Source organism: Haliotis rufescens, unplaced genomic scaffold, assembly GCF_023055435.1.
Source record: "Haliotis rufescens isolate VD_foot unplaced genomic scaffold, xgHalRufe1.0.p SCAF_4, whole genome shotgun sequence".
Taxonomy (NCBI): domain Eukaryota; kingdom Metazoa; phylum Mollusca; class Gastropoda; order Lepetellida; family Haliotidae; genus Haliotis; species Haliotis rufescens.
The window spans coordinates 42,982,534-42,997,334 of record NW_025964112.1 but is presented as its reverse complement, the minus strand read 5'-3'; the positions used below and the strand labels follow the sequence as shown (position 1 = coordinate 42,997,334).

The window sequence follows — 14,801 nt, the reverse complement described above, 5'->3', positions numbered from 1 at the left end:
TGAGTAGTATATATAAGTCTTATAAAGCAATATTGAATGGCTATAAGAATTTACCGTTTCCATACCTATTATTGTTATTATACAATGTTGAAACTGAGGATTTTCCCCAAAAAACTTGTATTTCATGTGCATCTGCGAATGACCAGTGGATATGTGTTCCACAAGCCACCTAAATTATACTTGTATCTAATAGTTAGAATAACCATTAATGTAGGAAATACAACAAAAGATGACATGGCATATAAAACAACACAATATTTAGCATAATGATGACGACTGCATTTTATTGAAAAGCATGCAGAAGTGTGACACATTCCAGAAGGCACGAGGTGCATGGAAATATTTTCACAAGGACAAATATCACTTTGTTCTCAATTCAACTCAGTCATTGCAGAATAACGCTCAGTTTACAAGAAATGGTTCAAATTCCATCACGTATAACATTACAAAGAGTATTACAATGTTTCCTGTCGGACAATAACAAACATAGATTCACACAATCTGGTATTCGATACTTACAGTAGAAAGAGACCACACTAACAAGTAGGCAATCTCATTAAAATCAGATCTTAGTTCTCGCTATCGCTAAACAAAGATCTGAGGACATCCCATTACAGGTCATGTCAGAACAACTTTTCATCCAACCAATCACATCGACACTTACCAGATCATGAAAGTGACAGTCGGAATGTGTTTTCTAATGATGCAACCTCGAAAATGTTAACATGGGGTATTCTGAACAACAGTTACGGCCTGTACGACTGATTCCAGCAAAATCTTCGCCTATCTCTCGCTTCCATGGGATAAATAGTTGAACGAAACAGGCGTTGCACAGTACGTAGGAAGCGCTGCCATACAATCTCAACAATATTTAGACATTCCGGGATGTTCGTTTGCTCAGTTTTCAAAATTTTAAATGAGAACTGCGTCAACATATTTTTCAAACGTAGTCTGAAATGGAAGTCGCCAGGTTGAAATGAGTGCCGTAAAGGTCGAGAAAGATGCTTTCTAATTGGCTGATGTCGACTTTTGTCAGTCATTTCAGTGGTTAGTCAAAGTTTGCAAAAGGTCGTTCTGACATGACCCGTAATGGAATGTCCTCGGATCTTTGTTTAGCGCTAGCGAGAACTAAGATCTGATTTTAATGAGATTGACAAGTACGCATCCTCAAACATTCAAAGTAATATTCTAAATGTGTGATGATTATTCAAAGAACTAATGCATCAGAACTGCCCATTGCCTTGCGGCACTTTATGGATGGCAAGTTAAAATATCAACAGTTAATATCGGCCATGCTACTATCAGTAGATGAGGCTGCCAACCAGCCTTTTGGTAGGAGTGATTCAGGGATCAATTTAGAGGATATTCAGGACGCAGTAAGTGGGGGTACAAATAAAATCATATTCCGTACGCAGATTCAATATTTAAACAAAAATTATGGTGTACCTAAAAAATGACTTTATATTATTCATATTTTCGATATTTTTTCAGTAACTTAACTTCTAATCGCACCCTTTACTCAATGCTTTTGTGTTAAGTAGTACTAGGGATTCAGTGGTATGATGGTATTTGGGATTCTGGGAAGGCAGGGGTTGGCACCTGCATGTCAAAAAATGAAAAACACACAGCTAATCATGTACTTTTCGAAATGTTTTGTACAAAATACATTTTAATTGAAAAGACGTGGGTTTCCATGGTGACAACTTTCCTTCATATACCCTGAATGTCACATAGCTGATGACTTGTTGAATACAGTTCATGTCCTGGAATAACCAGCTACCACATCATTGAGGCAAAAGATGATCAAAATTCTGACCAATCAAACTCCAGGTTTAATACAGACATGGCAATTCTAAAAGCATTGAAATTATTTTGTGGACTACACCACTAGTTCTAGACTAGCATTGAGCCCCAGCAAAGTACATATGTACGTCCTTGCTCCAAGAGATTAATTTATCTTATTTGAATAATAAATATCTACAAAATAAGAAAATAAAATCTAAATGGAGACCAGAACAAGACTTGAGTTTATATTTGAATAGGGCATCTGGGTAGCCTTGTGGTTAATGCGTTCGCTCGTCACTCCGAAGACCCGGGCTCAATTCCCGATATGGGTACAATGTGTGAAGCCAATTTCTGGTGTCCCCCGCTGTGATATTGCTGGAATATTGCTAAAAGTGGCGTAAAACCATACTCACTCACTCACTCTGATGCCATCCAATGAAAAGTTTTGTTACAAGTTGCTGCATGGAGATATGAGTGATGATAACAAGCATGATTTGATTGGCTGGTTATTTCAAGATGAGAATTGTGTTGATTTGTCAAGTGGCTATGAATCATTCAGGGTATATAGAGACTATACAACCAGGCATGATTAGGGTGTTCGTCTAGAAATACACATGTGCATCTGCAGTACTGGCAGCTTGTGTTGACAAAGTCAATTCAACCAGGACAAAACTTACTGAATTTTATACATATGGGTAAGCAAATTTATTTTATTTTTTTAACAAAAAAAAACATGCTTAAAAGAAATACTTAAATCAAAAACATAATTTAAATACTGTTTCTCAAATGTATAATTTTTTTATAAGGTTTGCCGATAACAAGAGAATGAATGAGTCTAGCCTTGTTATTAAAAATGCTCAGTTATTTTATATCTTAATCATGTTAACAAATCTCAATTTCTACTCAAAGCTATCTAAAAAATTCACGTGCCATTCATTAAAGTTAAACTTCTCATAGCAATTCATACAGTAATTCCATAGTGGAGTAACAAATATTCAGTTACCATGGTAACATGTTTACATCTCCGATCAATAAATGTTAAACTAACGTGTAATCACATACAACAAACAAAGATCAGGAGACCTATGAAGATTGAGGCTGCCAACATGGCCGACCCCCTTTTGGAACGAGTGATTCCAGGGTCTTAGAGGGTATTCGGGATTCGTGAGGTTCATGGGACGCAAATAAAATTGTATTTGGTTCACAGATTCAACATTTAAAAAATGTATTGGTAGGTGTAAAAAGTTCCTATATATATTTTATTTATGCAATATTTTTGATATGTTTGATTAATCTAACTTCAAATACTATCCCTTATGACCTAGGAACGTGTTCTATAAGTTTTCATCTGTGATCAACATTCTGCCTTTGTAGAGTGAATTCTGACATGTGCTTTTGAGATTTGCGTTAAAAAGTATTTGGGATTCAGGGGTGAGCAAATGAGATTCAAGTGAAAAAATTAATGGTATTCGGGATTCAGGGGAAAGGGGGTTGGCACCAAGACTAAACATCTAACATGACTAGCTGTTTTTAATGCTGTGCAGCAAAGAGCTGGAGAAGATTCTAATACATGTTCTTCAATGACTGGTAAACTGATGTTCGTAAAACCGATCACAACATAAGCATGGAAAACACTTTTCCCCACTTCTAGCACCAGGTGAATTCTTTGAGGCACTTAATTAGGAACTGCTTATTAAGCAGTCATACAGAAATGCTAAAATATGTTCCTAAAATATCATTTTATAAAAAAATCAGAATGACAAGTTTTTTTTATCATGTTTATACCAACGACAGTAAAGGTTGCTTTGACAATAAATGTAATCTAAGGTATTTTTATATGGCTAAAACAGAATTTGTTTGACAATAAATTGTCATAACAAGTCAGAGTTTATATTTTAAATATTCATAAGGACACAAATGGCCAAGATTTTTTTTAATCACCTTCCAATCCAAATCAAACTTTAAGATGATTAAAAAATCCAGTGCGATGCATTTTTTTTTCCGACCTACCGTCTACATTTTAAATTTAAAAGACCCTGGCCTACAAATAATACATCAAACCAATAAAATAGAATGGCTTGAATATTGTGGAGTGTGGCATTAAACAACAAACTAACAAATAGAAGCTAATTGCATTGAATGTGAACAGCGATGCCATAGGCTGATGTATCTAACCTCTAATACATAGACACAACTACTTCTATATTTAAGTAATATAGCTTACATGATCCCTGTGGATTTCAACACAAGCCCTTAACTAGCCTGTAGTAATCAGCATCGTGACAAAACCATGTCAGTAACCATGGTAATGATGGCAGGCATTTCGGCTACACTTAATAAATAGTTCAGTTGAGGAGCAAACAGACCACAGACAATCAACAATAAATCAGTGTATCATCATGCATTAAACATGTTAAAGGGATATTCCACTGAAAATTAACATTATCGTATATTGCTGTGTATAAGGCAAGTTTTTCGTACTTAAAATTAGGGGGCTCTCAAGGGGATCGTCTTTAACACAGGGTTGAAGAGTTTAGATGTTTTTTTCCCCAACACAAAGACATTACTGTGAGCACATAACACGGAAAATACTATGTCAACAAATCTGTATTGAAGTACGTAAATTAATCATGTGATGACACTGTCTGGTTATAAAAAAATGTTCATTGTATATCTTGACTTATTTTGTAACCTCTTTTATTAATTCTATTCAAAATTTCATTTAATATTATGTTAAAAGTCTCACCAGAACTTGTTCCATGTCGCCAGATTTACTACCAGCATATGGAGTACAAAATGTTAAAAACTTCTTTCTGTATAGGTTGGGATATTGATAAAAAATATACAGATTAAGCATTTACTTTTTATCCATATACATGTATAATGACATAAAATTTATAAAATAAACTGCATGTTTCAGCATGTTCAGAAGACAAAATGATTTGAATTTGATCAACGAAAACAAAATTGATAAACCAAAAACTAAAAAAAAATATCCCTGCATTTCATCAGAAAATATGAGATAATATAAAATTAAGAAATCTTTCAGATATAATTGCTGCATGGTCCAAACAAACTGCTTGTAGAGCCAGAAGTAAATATATGAAAATATCAACGTAGAGATAACTTTATGGATAACAAATTCTTTATTTACTGTAAATAAAGAAGTTGTTATCTATAAAAGTATCTCTACTTTGTCACTGATCAACTTCCAAGTAATGCCTATTTTTATGAAAATGTCATTCCTATTCTGTTTTTTTCTTAATTTCATATTTTTCATTTAAAATTTAATGTTATATATCCTAACATGAATAATACTCTATCCATGATTACAAGACAAAAACACATATAAAAATCATCACAGAATATTTTGAGTATGAAAAAATAGTTAAATCAGTTCAATAACAATTATACAAACAATTTGAAAACCTTGTCAATACAGCTGAATAATAACTGATTGAAAGAACAAGAAATAACTAAACAAAATCAATAATAAAAAATCATGAAAATTTTGATTCCTCGGTATTCATCCCATTGCTTTATACGCTCTGATGAGATAATGTTTTGGCACAAGACCATACTTTTCATCTATCCGGCCAACCCACCAGTCCTTGTTGTCAAACTCGCGGTTAATAACATGAACAATTTCACCGTGCTTGAAGGACAACTCCTCATCTGAATCAGCCTTCCAGTCCCATTTTCCATAATACATGTTCTCATAATCCTCCAATGGATTGATCGACAGCTCCAATTTTGGCCTGGGGATGGGTTTAGTAGGCCGGGGTGGGGGTAGGTCCGGTAAGCATGGTAAGGCTGGAAGAGGCTGATCCTGTTTGAATGGGGGTGGAGGGGGTGGAAGGTCTGGGAGAGGCAGAGAAGGTTTGGATCTCATCGGCGGGGGAACTGGAGGTGGTTTTTCTGTGGGTTTCTCTGGAGCTGGCAGAGATTTTTCAACATTTCCCACATCATCATAAACCTCATCCATTTCACCGATAATCTCCTCGTCTGCTTTTGTGGCAGACTCTGCATCATCATAGACTTCTTGATCATCCTTGTCGCCATTAGGCTGTGGAACATCAGTGGTTGCCGACAATGTCTTCACCTGCTCTGCCACCTCCTCCATATCCTCATAAATATCGTCTGAAAAGCAGTTTAGTCGTATGGAATAACCTCAGAACCAAACCCTGAGCTGTACCCATTGATGAGACAGTTTGAAACTTGGAAATGCATTTTTGTATGTGATATACACCTACCCTATTGTTTGTGCTGAATCAGCACTATTTCAACCATGGTGGGTTACAACCTTTTACAATAAATCAGGAGTGAGTGAGTTGGGTTTAACACCTCTTTGAACAGTGTGCGGTTATATCATGGCATGTCAGCTTAATGTGAGAGGAAAGCCCAAAGTGATGCAGGTCTTAGACGTTTACCACTTTGGTGAAACCGACAAGCATGGGAATAGTGCTGACAAACCTAGAAACATAATCGGGGTGATCCCAGATTCGAACCTATCATAGGTTTCTGGCATGGCCCAAGGGACGCAACTCTGCACAGTGAATTTGAGCACCTTAGACGACTGGATCACCCATGCCCCAAATAACTCAGAAAGGACGAGGGACATTTCTTGTTGACTGCCAATTTTACCATGGCAATTCTGGCATGAAGAATCATTGCAGACAAGAAAAATATAAATTTAATTCTATCCCTGTACAGAGCTGATATTTGGAAAATTATCAAACAAATTCCAAATTATTAATTGCTTAATACATATTGACTTATTTATCCCTATTGTTTACATAGTTGGGTAGGTTGTGCTTGGCAACGTGATGTCACCTCTGTGTGGTGTTGATGTTAACGTTTCTGAGTGGTTTGTTGTATCATCTATCCATAGCCTAGACCTTATTCTTTAGATTGTTTCCAACTGTGCTATAAATATACAGTATACTTGTCACAGTGTGAGATAGCCGCGGTTACCATTCCTCGTTACATATCAGTTTTCAATTTGTCACTACTGGGGGCTATGGATCGTCCTGTTGGAAGTCTTCCAATGTTCACTGTAAGATTTACAGCTCATTTCTACATCTTTGATAGGCTACAAAGCATAGATATATACCGTAATTGCTAACCTCTAAATACCTATACTTAATTTTTACTGAAAGTGAAGTTTGAATAAGGATTCCAAATCAAAAAGAAATCTGATGGTGTTTTCAAGATGGCCGCCATCTTGTTTTCCAAAACCTGTATCGACTTTTTTTTCGAATCCTTCGAATCCTTATTGAAATTTTACTTTTGATGAAATAAAGCGAACATATTTGGAGGGAAGTGATTAACATGATTAAGGAAGACATTTATTTATAGCTTATTAAAACTTTTTTTATTTGTTGGCCAATCAGATGTTCCAGTGAGCTGTAACTCCTACAGCGCACATTGGAAGACGTGGAGATTTGTAGCCCCAGTAGTGACATAGAGAAAACTGATATTAAACAAGGAACGATAAGGAGCTGCATGTTGGGGATGTGATGATGGGGAAATGGATGTACCGTATTGTTATTTGTAAGCAAGACACTGTGCTCTAGACACAAAGATCTAAGAATGCTGCTCTAGAATATAAAAGTATGTAATATGAGAGAAAGTCATACAGTCCTTCAAATGGACTTAACGACAAATAGAAAACTAATTGTAGAAAATCTATTCTATGCAAAATCTAGAGTACTACTTAGGTGTGGACTGTGGTGAATAATTGTTCAGTTTTAGGTACATTTTTCTGAAATGATTTCTTGATATATCAATACTGTATCAACAGAATATCACATTATTACAAATATGTACATTTACTGTTCTTCTGTGTGATTGTGTTGATTATAATACTAGACAATTGAAATAAACAGTTTTTTAAGTCATAACTTCTGAATCTTTGGGTTTTTAACCACAATAAATCTGAACATTCTAAAATCTTCCTATTGAAAACCTTGAAATCATTATTCATTAACATTAAAATTAATAATTTACCTGATAATAATTGATAACATATTTACTGGAAATTATATTTAACAATATTTCCGAAATCTCTACACGTCTATATGTTAATAAAGCAAGCGTTATCACCAGCTTACCGAACTCGCCCTCTATTGGAATGTCACTGCTACCTGTAGGTTCTCCGCCACTCTCGATGATAACCCGCCATGACTGGAACTCCTCCTTTGACTCTGCTAGAAACTGAAAATAAAAAACAGGATATGTTTTTTGCGTGTTTTTTGTGTGTTTTTTACGCCGCACTCAGAAATGTTCCAGTTATATGACCAGACAATCCAGTGATTGACATCATAAGCATCGATCCGTGCAACTGTGATGCAATTGGCATCAACCAAGTCAGCGAGCCTGACCCCCTGATCCCGTTAGTGGCCTCTTATGACAAGCATAGTCGCCTTTTACCGAAAGCATGGGTTGCCGAAGACCTTTTCTACCCCAGATCCTTACGGGTAACATAACATGTTTACAACATGTACATGATGTACGAGGGACAAACCATTTGATATTCGTGGGGAGCAGGGGAGCATTTCTTTTTTATTTAGACAAAAAGAGTTTGTTGCAGAAAATAGTGGGAACAAATAATATTGCTTTAGTTTTTACAAAAAGAAAGAAATTGTTCGCAGAACACATCGATAACAATTGTGTTGTGAAAAAATAAAATAATTGTTCAAAGATCCTGTCTGAAACTGTCCTTGCCTTATTTTCAGGGGTCAAAGGGACTAAAAGTCTTCAATGTTGGAGTACCTAGCTACAATACAGGGGTCCCTGAGTATGTCTACCACAAGCGACAAAAGACGGCGCATGCTCAGAGGCCATTAGTTAAAAATAGATGTGGAATTCCCCAATTGAAACGATTCTACAAGTGCTATCTCTAGAAGATCGTTTGATGTTAATTTGTTTGTTGTTTCTATAATTCCAGCTATATGATGGCGGTCTGTAAATAATTGAGTCTGGACCAGACAATCCAGTAATTGATATTATGAGCATCGATCTACGCAATTGGGATACAATGACATGATGAACTAAGTCAGCGAGCCTGACCACCTGATCCCGTTAGTTGCATCTTACAACAAGCATGGGTTGCTGAAGATGAAGACGTATTTTAACCCGTACCTTCACGGGTTGGTAAAGAAGAGTGGTTTCTTTAGCAACATTATAGCAGGTGTTACAAATCCAGTGATTGGCATCATGAGCATCTATTGACAAGCATAGTCCCCTGTTATGGCAAGGATGGGTTGCTGAAGACCTATTTAAACCTGGACCTTCAAGGTTCTAGAAGATCATGAAGTATTCAACTGTGTATTGTATTTTTGAAATGATTACGTACGAAAATTGATTTTAAGTTGTTCCAAATGATGAAATAACAGCATTCATTCCTAAACATGCATCCCAGTGAATGTGGTGAATGCACTCAGTATTTGCTTTGCATCTGTTTTCATTTTTTAAACACGCTGCGATATAACTGGAATACTGTTAAAAGCGGCGATAAACCCAACACACTCACACATTTTTTAAATGCAGGATTTGACAATCGGAACATCCCTGGACTAAGCCCAAGCCTACAACTACAGGGTCACCTTTCCCTCTCATCAGCAGGACATCTGACAGGCTTTACCTACACACATACAAAGTGTGAATGAATGCAATAATTAACATTGCCAGTTTAAATCCGAATAACTAATCAAACTCGTAGACATGTTACATATAACTGACAGTTCTATTCTGGCAAGAAATACACTCATTCAGGCTGTCAGTGGTTGATATTCCATCATCTGGCATTGAAATCCCCATCTAGAAAAAGCTAAATGCTTTTGAGTAGAGCTGAAACAGGTAACATTGGTACTCGAACAGGACTCGAGTATCCACAGGTCTACCCGGACGGGTAACTCGGGTACCCGGGTCAGGTGGGTACTGAGTAGGACCCGGGTACCCACAGGACTACCCGGACCCGTGGTTAGTCATGTGATATATTGTTTAATGACAAAAATTATCAACAATTCCACGGTAACACCACAAGTCACTAATATTCGCATTTCTTTCTGACTATGAACGCATTCCTTCTGACTTTCGTATGTTTGAAATAAAGATAAAACAACTTCAGTGAACGCATGATCAGATCGTTTTATATGTGTATATGAACAGATTTTGTCAAGACTACGGTCAAACTTTTCCCAATCGGACATTTTGTACCCATCTCTTGAGACCTACAGCATGTAGGGCGGGTAATGGGGGGGGGGGGGGGCTTTACCCCGGGTAGTAAGTTTGGACTCGTCTGAGCATGAGCAGTTTGAAATCTGTGAAGCATGTCACAAGCCTATCCCATGTTCAGTCATGCTTTGGAACCCCCCAAATTATTACTGAAAGTCTCCTGTTCTAGAAACAAGATAGACCCAGGTTAATCACTGCATCTGACCTGGTATGACCGCTTCCCTGGCGCCACCATCTCAAAGCTCAGTTCCTTCTTGGCAGCCTCCTTGACATGTTGTGGTGCCTCGCGGAACTCATAGCCTGAAAATAGGGAAAGCAGCATCATGAAGCACACCAACACTTGTACCATGTGTACCATGTGTACCATGTGTACCATCTGTACCATGTGTACCAGAGGTTCAGCCATACAGGTAAGAAGAGGTTAAATATTGTTTAATGTCACTTCCAAAATTCTTGCACTTATACAGCATCTTCCCGAGGCAAGGGAGTTAGCTGACTGATAAAAGACCAGTTTCCACCCTTGCCGAACTAGGCTGGAATTATGGAGTTATATTTTGGCTGGACTAACGAGTCAACAGATATTTTCCAAACCTTTTCATGTTTTTAATCAAGGTTCTCACCTGATTTGATGCACTCAGTGAAGTATGACCTGTTTTATCAAAATATAGGGTTTGATTATCGATCAGATCGTCTTGACTGGGCCCCGCCATTTTGTTTGAAGCAAAATGCAAGTGGTATGAGAGGTAGAATCTGATTGGTCAATAGGAAGGACATAGAATGGACATAACTCGTAACAGCCACTGGTGGCGCTAAAATCGAGCCCAGAAATTCCAGCCTAGTTTGGCAAAGGTTAAAATGGGACTTTTATAGTCAGTTGACTCCCTTGCCTCGGGAAGATGTTATACAGCAATGTGCATGCACTTGTGTCTCAAGCGCTCTGCTTATACTTGCCAGTAATGCCGGTTTTATAGTGACAGCCCACTGAGATACCACTGCACACTACACTGACACTGAGCAGACCAGTCCTTGTTCTACCCCATCAATGCCAAGCGCAAGGCAGGGAAACAACAAGTTACATCTTTTTTTCGGTATTATGTGGCCAGGGACAAACCTTCCTCTCTCTGGGCAGACGCTCTATCCATTTGCCCATTGAGGGGGTCCTTTTACCCAATAACAAAAATCAAATCCTGACATGAAATCCAAATCAGTTTAAATATTATGTTTACAGAATGATTATGCAAATGGGTACCAACTTTCTAACTACTTTGCATGTGACATCACAATGGTCGCTATGGCAACATCCCAGGAAGTATGTTGTCACGCAATGATGTGTGCACCACATGACATCATGTTCACAGCACAACATAATCTGATCTTACAGGAACTATGGCCCAAAAATAACTGTTTACTCTGATCTGTTTACTGAACATGACTTGGTTAATCATCTATGGTCATTTCCTTCAACAACAAAATATGTCTCTGAAATATCCCAAATGTCAAGTTTTTTACTTACTGTTGTGATACATTTTTCATATAGCAATAAAATGACAAAAACATTTATCTTGAGTTCTCTATATATAATATCAATTCATACCATAGACATTTTTTCATTGATGAAACAGCTTTTTGATGCTCTCATGCAAAATCAAAGTTATTGTGTAAACAAGATGTTTTATGCCCCTTTCCTGCTGAATGACATTTACCATGTTGTCCTTGAATGTAATCCAATCACATGTCAGAATATCCCCTGGGTTATACGAATGGGTACATCATGTGTGATGTTTCTAGCAGTCACATGAATTGCATGTGTTTAACCAGTCTTGACACATAGGTCTAGGTCTGTAGACAGGGTTTTATCTCACCCACGATTCAGAATGTTGAGATTTGATTGGTCCACATGATCTTGACAAAGTACTATGTATCCCCACTGGGAGGGAAGTAAATTAATCCCTTACACCCCATTTAGAAGAAAACAGGCTGCACATGGATTTCTGAGTGGAAGAATAAATCCCTTATACCCTGCTACGAAGTAAAAAGTGGCACGCCGTTAACGAGTCAATGAAAATCACATGACACAGCACATTAAACCTCAGCTCAATCGAACAGCTGTTTTCTGTCGATTTTCAATTTGCTTTTATTCTTTTACAATGGCAGATTGAAACACGATAATAAGATAAATTTATTGTCACAGAATCACAAGGGGTATATGTGGTTTTATGCAATCCTCGTTAGGTCTTATACCACACGCCTCCGGCCTTTGGCTCGTGGTATAAACACAAAACCTAACATGGCTGCATTTAAACACATATACCTCTCCTCATACTGCTACGCCTAATAACGTATGAGATTTAGGGTACTCGGTCAAGAAACTTAATTCTGAAATCAACATGGAACAGCTTTTGTGTACCACTTACAGTCCATGACAGACATTCAGAACATTACCTTCAAGAAAAAAGGCTCCAGACTGTTTGACATCCTTGCTCTTCTCATAGTAGTAGAAGGTCTTGTTGTGGATCACGCAGAACCTCTTCTGATACGCACTTTGTAGAAGCGTGGCTGGAACAATGAGTGAGTGAGTGTGTTGGGGTTACAACTTTGACAGAACATATCAGTCGTATCATGGCATGTCAGCTTAATGTGGGAGAAAAGCAAGAAGTAATGCAGGTCTCAGATGTTTACTGGTAAAAGTCACCAACTGGTATGGGGGCCATTGTACAAACCAACCTTACCGCAATGATTGTCGTAAGTCTATGTTAAGGCATGGGAGTTACAATCACCTTAGCGCTAAGATCTTTTTGTACAATGTCACCATGGTGCTGACACACAATGGTCAATAATCAGTTAAAATCATGGATTCGAACCCACAATCAAACCTGTTGGTGAAAGTTTGGTTCTTAATCAGTTAATGTTGTTTTATGCTACAGCATTAGAGAAGCTTCATAATGGTGCCATGTAAATAATTCATTCTGGACCAATCAAACCAGAAATTGACGATATGACATCATGACCGATATCCATTCTGTCGAAGCCCAATGACCACGATCGGCATTGTGACAGGTCACTGTGTGGTCAGCATTGGTACACAATAGTCCATATTCCATCCATGGCATCACAAAAAATTGTATGGTGCTGACATAATCGGGACGTACCAGGATTCGAACCCACAATCATTGGCTTCTGAGTTGCCCAGGGGACACGACTCTGCACAGCGAATCACAGCGCCTGAGACAATTGAGCCACCCGTGCCCCCTTACTGACATGTGACACTGAACACACTTTTCTTACAAAATATCCTCCATTCTGAAGAAGACATGAGAAGGCCTGACTAGACACACTGCAACCCCTGTTTGTTTGTTTGTTTGTTTGTTTGTTTGTTTGTTTAACGCTGCACTCAGCAATATTCCAGCTATATGACAGCAGTCTATAAATAATCGAGTCTGGACCAGACAATCCAGTGATTGATATCATGAGCACTGACCCTCTGATCCTGCCATTTACGGCAAGCATGGGTTGCTGAAGACATATCTTCACGGGTAGCAACCCCTGTCTGCACACTGCTTCCCTCCCATTCTGTCAGGTGATGTAGACTTCACATACTTTTCAAGATGTCACCATGATAAACTCAACGATGAGTTTGATAAAAGCCATTTTTGCCTTTAGCAAGTGATTTGTCATATGATCAGGAAACAGAGAGGAAAATCTGGTATTGAGGCTGGATCAGGCTACCAGTGGTGGATAGTATGATCAACAAATCGCCTCATCACTCCATTTTGACATCATTTTCTTCTGGGTTACACATGAGAATTATGCCTTGGTATTTCCTTGTTTCAACATATTTGTGAACTACCATATTTAAATTCTATTTAAAGCTATTGTCACCACTCAGTCCCCAGACATGTCTTAAAGCTCTCAAAGCATGGATGGGTTGCTGACGACTTATTCTGCCCAAGAATCTTCATGGTTGATTGTGTCAGTTAGGAATGTGATTCGAGTAACCAAGTTGGGGTTTCTGGGTCAGAATATAGATCAATCTGAGCTTGGCTAAATGGATCGGGCGGTCAGGCTCAGTGACTTGGTTGACTGCATGTCATTGTATCCTAACTGCATGGATTGATGCAAACAAACAACCAAACAGTATGATTCACAGCAATTCTATACTAATGCTTATCTAACCTACACTTAACAGTAGTTCAATTAAGGGAGTATTTAAGATTCAAATGAACCTACCTTTTTTCCTCTTCTTCTCCAAGTATCCCATTTTGACAGCATTTGTTAGATCTTTCACAGCAACTTCAGGCACATCTGTTTAAAAATGCATATATATCATTATATAAATTGTATTCCTTATTAAAAATAACATCAAAATTATCATTAAACTCAATTTCAAAGAAAGCATATGCAGTTTGAGGCAACTGATTAAAGGAGAGAGGTATTATATTTAAAAATACTTTTGATTTGTAGCCAATCAGAGATCAGAGTCTGTAAATCGTATATTGTCAGACTTTTCTTACAGGACTCTCCGCAGCCCCCAGTAGTGACATATAAATAAATGATACCGTAAATCATGAAATTAATGCATCACGATAATAATGCAAACATGAGTACCAAAACCAAGTATTAAAGAATGAACACTTGTCTTCCTGATCCAACTGTTAGTAGAGGTCGACAATTTACCACATGTTTGGTGTACTACGATACTCTGGGACCACTAATTTTAGTTCGTTATAACCGTAGTTCATTATAAGCGAAAACAAGCATATACATGATATATGCAGCAA

At 37.7% G+C, this 14,801-nt stretch overlaps 1 protein-coding gene across 7 annotated transcripts in view; it reads right to left on the bottom strand.

Moving 5' to 3' along the window:
* Positions 1-14,801, bottom strand: part of LOC124135936 (src kinase-associated phosphoprotein 2-B-like) — a 33,314-nt gene that overhangs the window by 7,373 nt on the left and 11,140 nt on the right. For 2 of the 7 annotated variants that reach the window (XM_046501632.2, XM_046501633.2), the window contains 5 exons: positions 14,251-14,325; positions 12,466-12,579; positions 10,229-10,323; positions 7,899-8,001; positions 258-5,925 (listed from right to left, as the gene is read on the bottom strand). In XM_046501632.2, the coding sequence (XP_046357588.1) occupies positions 5,312-5,925; positions 7,899-8,001; positions 10,229-10,323; positions 12,466-12,579; positions 14,251-14,325 (1,001 nt within the window). In that variant the 3' untranslated portion in view covers positions 258-5,311. Of the gene's footprint in view, positions 1-257; positions 5,926-7,898; positions 8,002-10,228; positions 10,324-12,465; positions 12,580-14,250; positions 14,326-14,801 lie in introns of those variants that run through there. The other 5 variants (XM_046501635.2, XM_046501636.2, XM_046501638.2 and 2 more) reach the window with 3 other exon arrangements.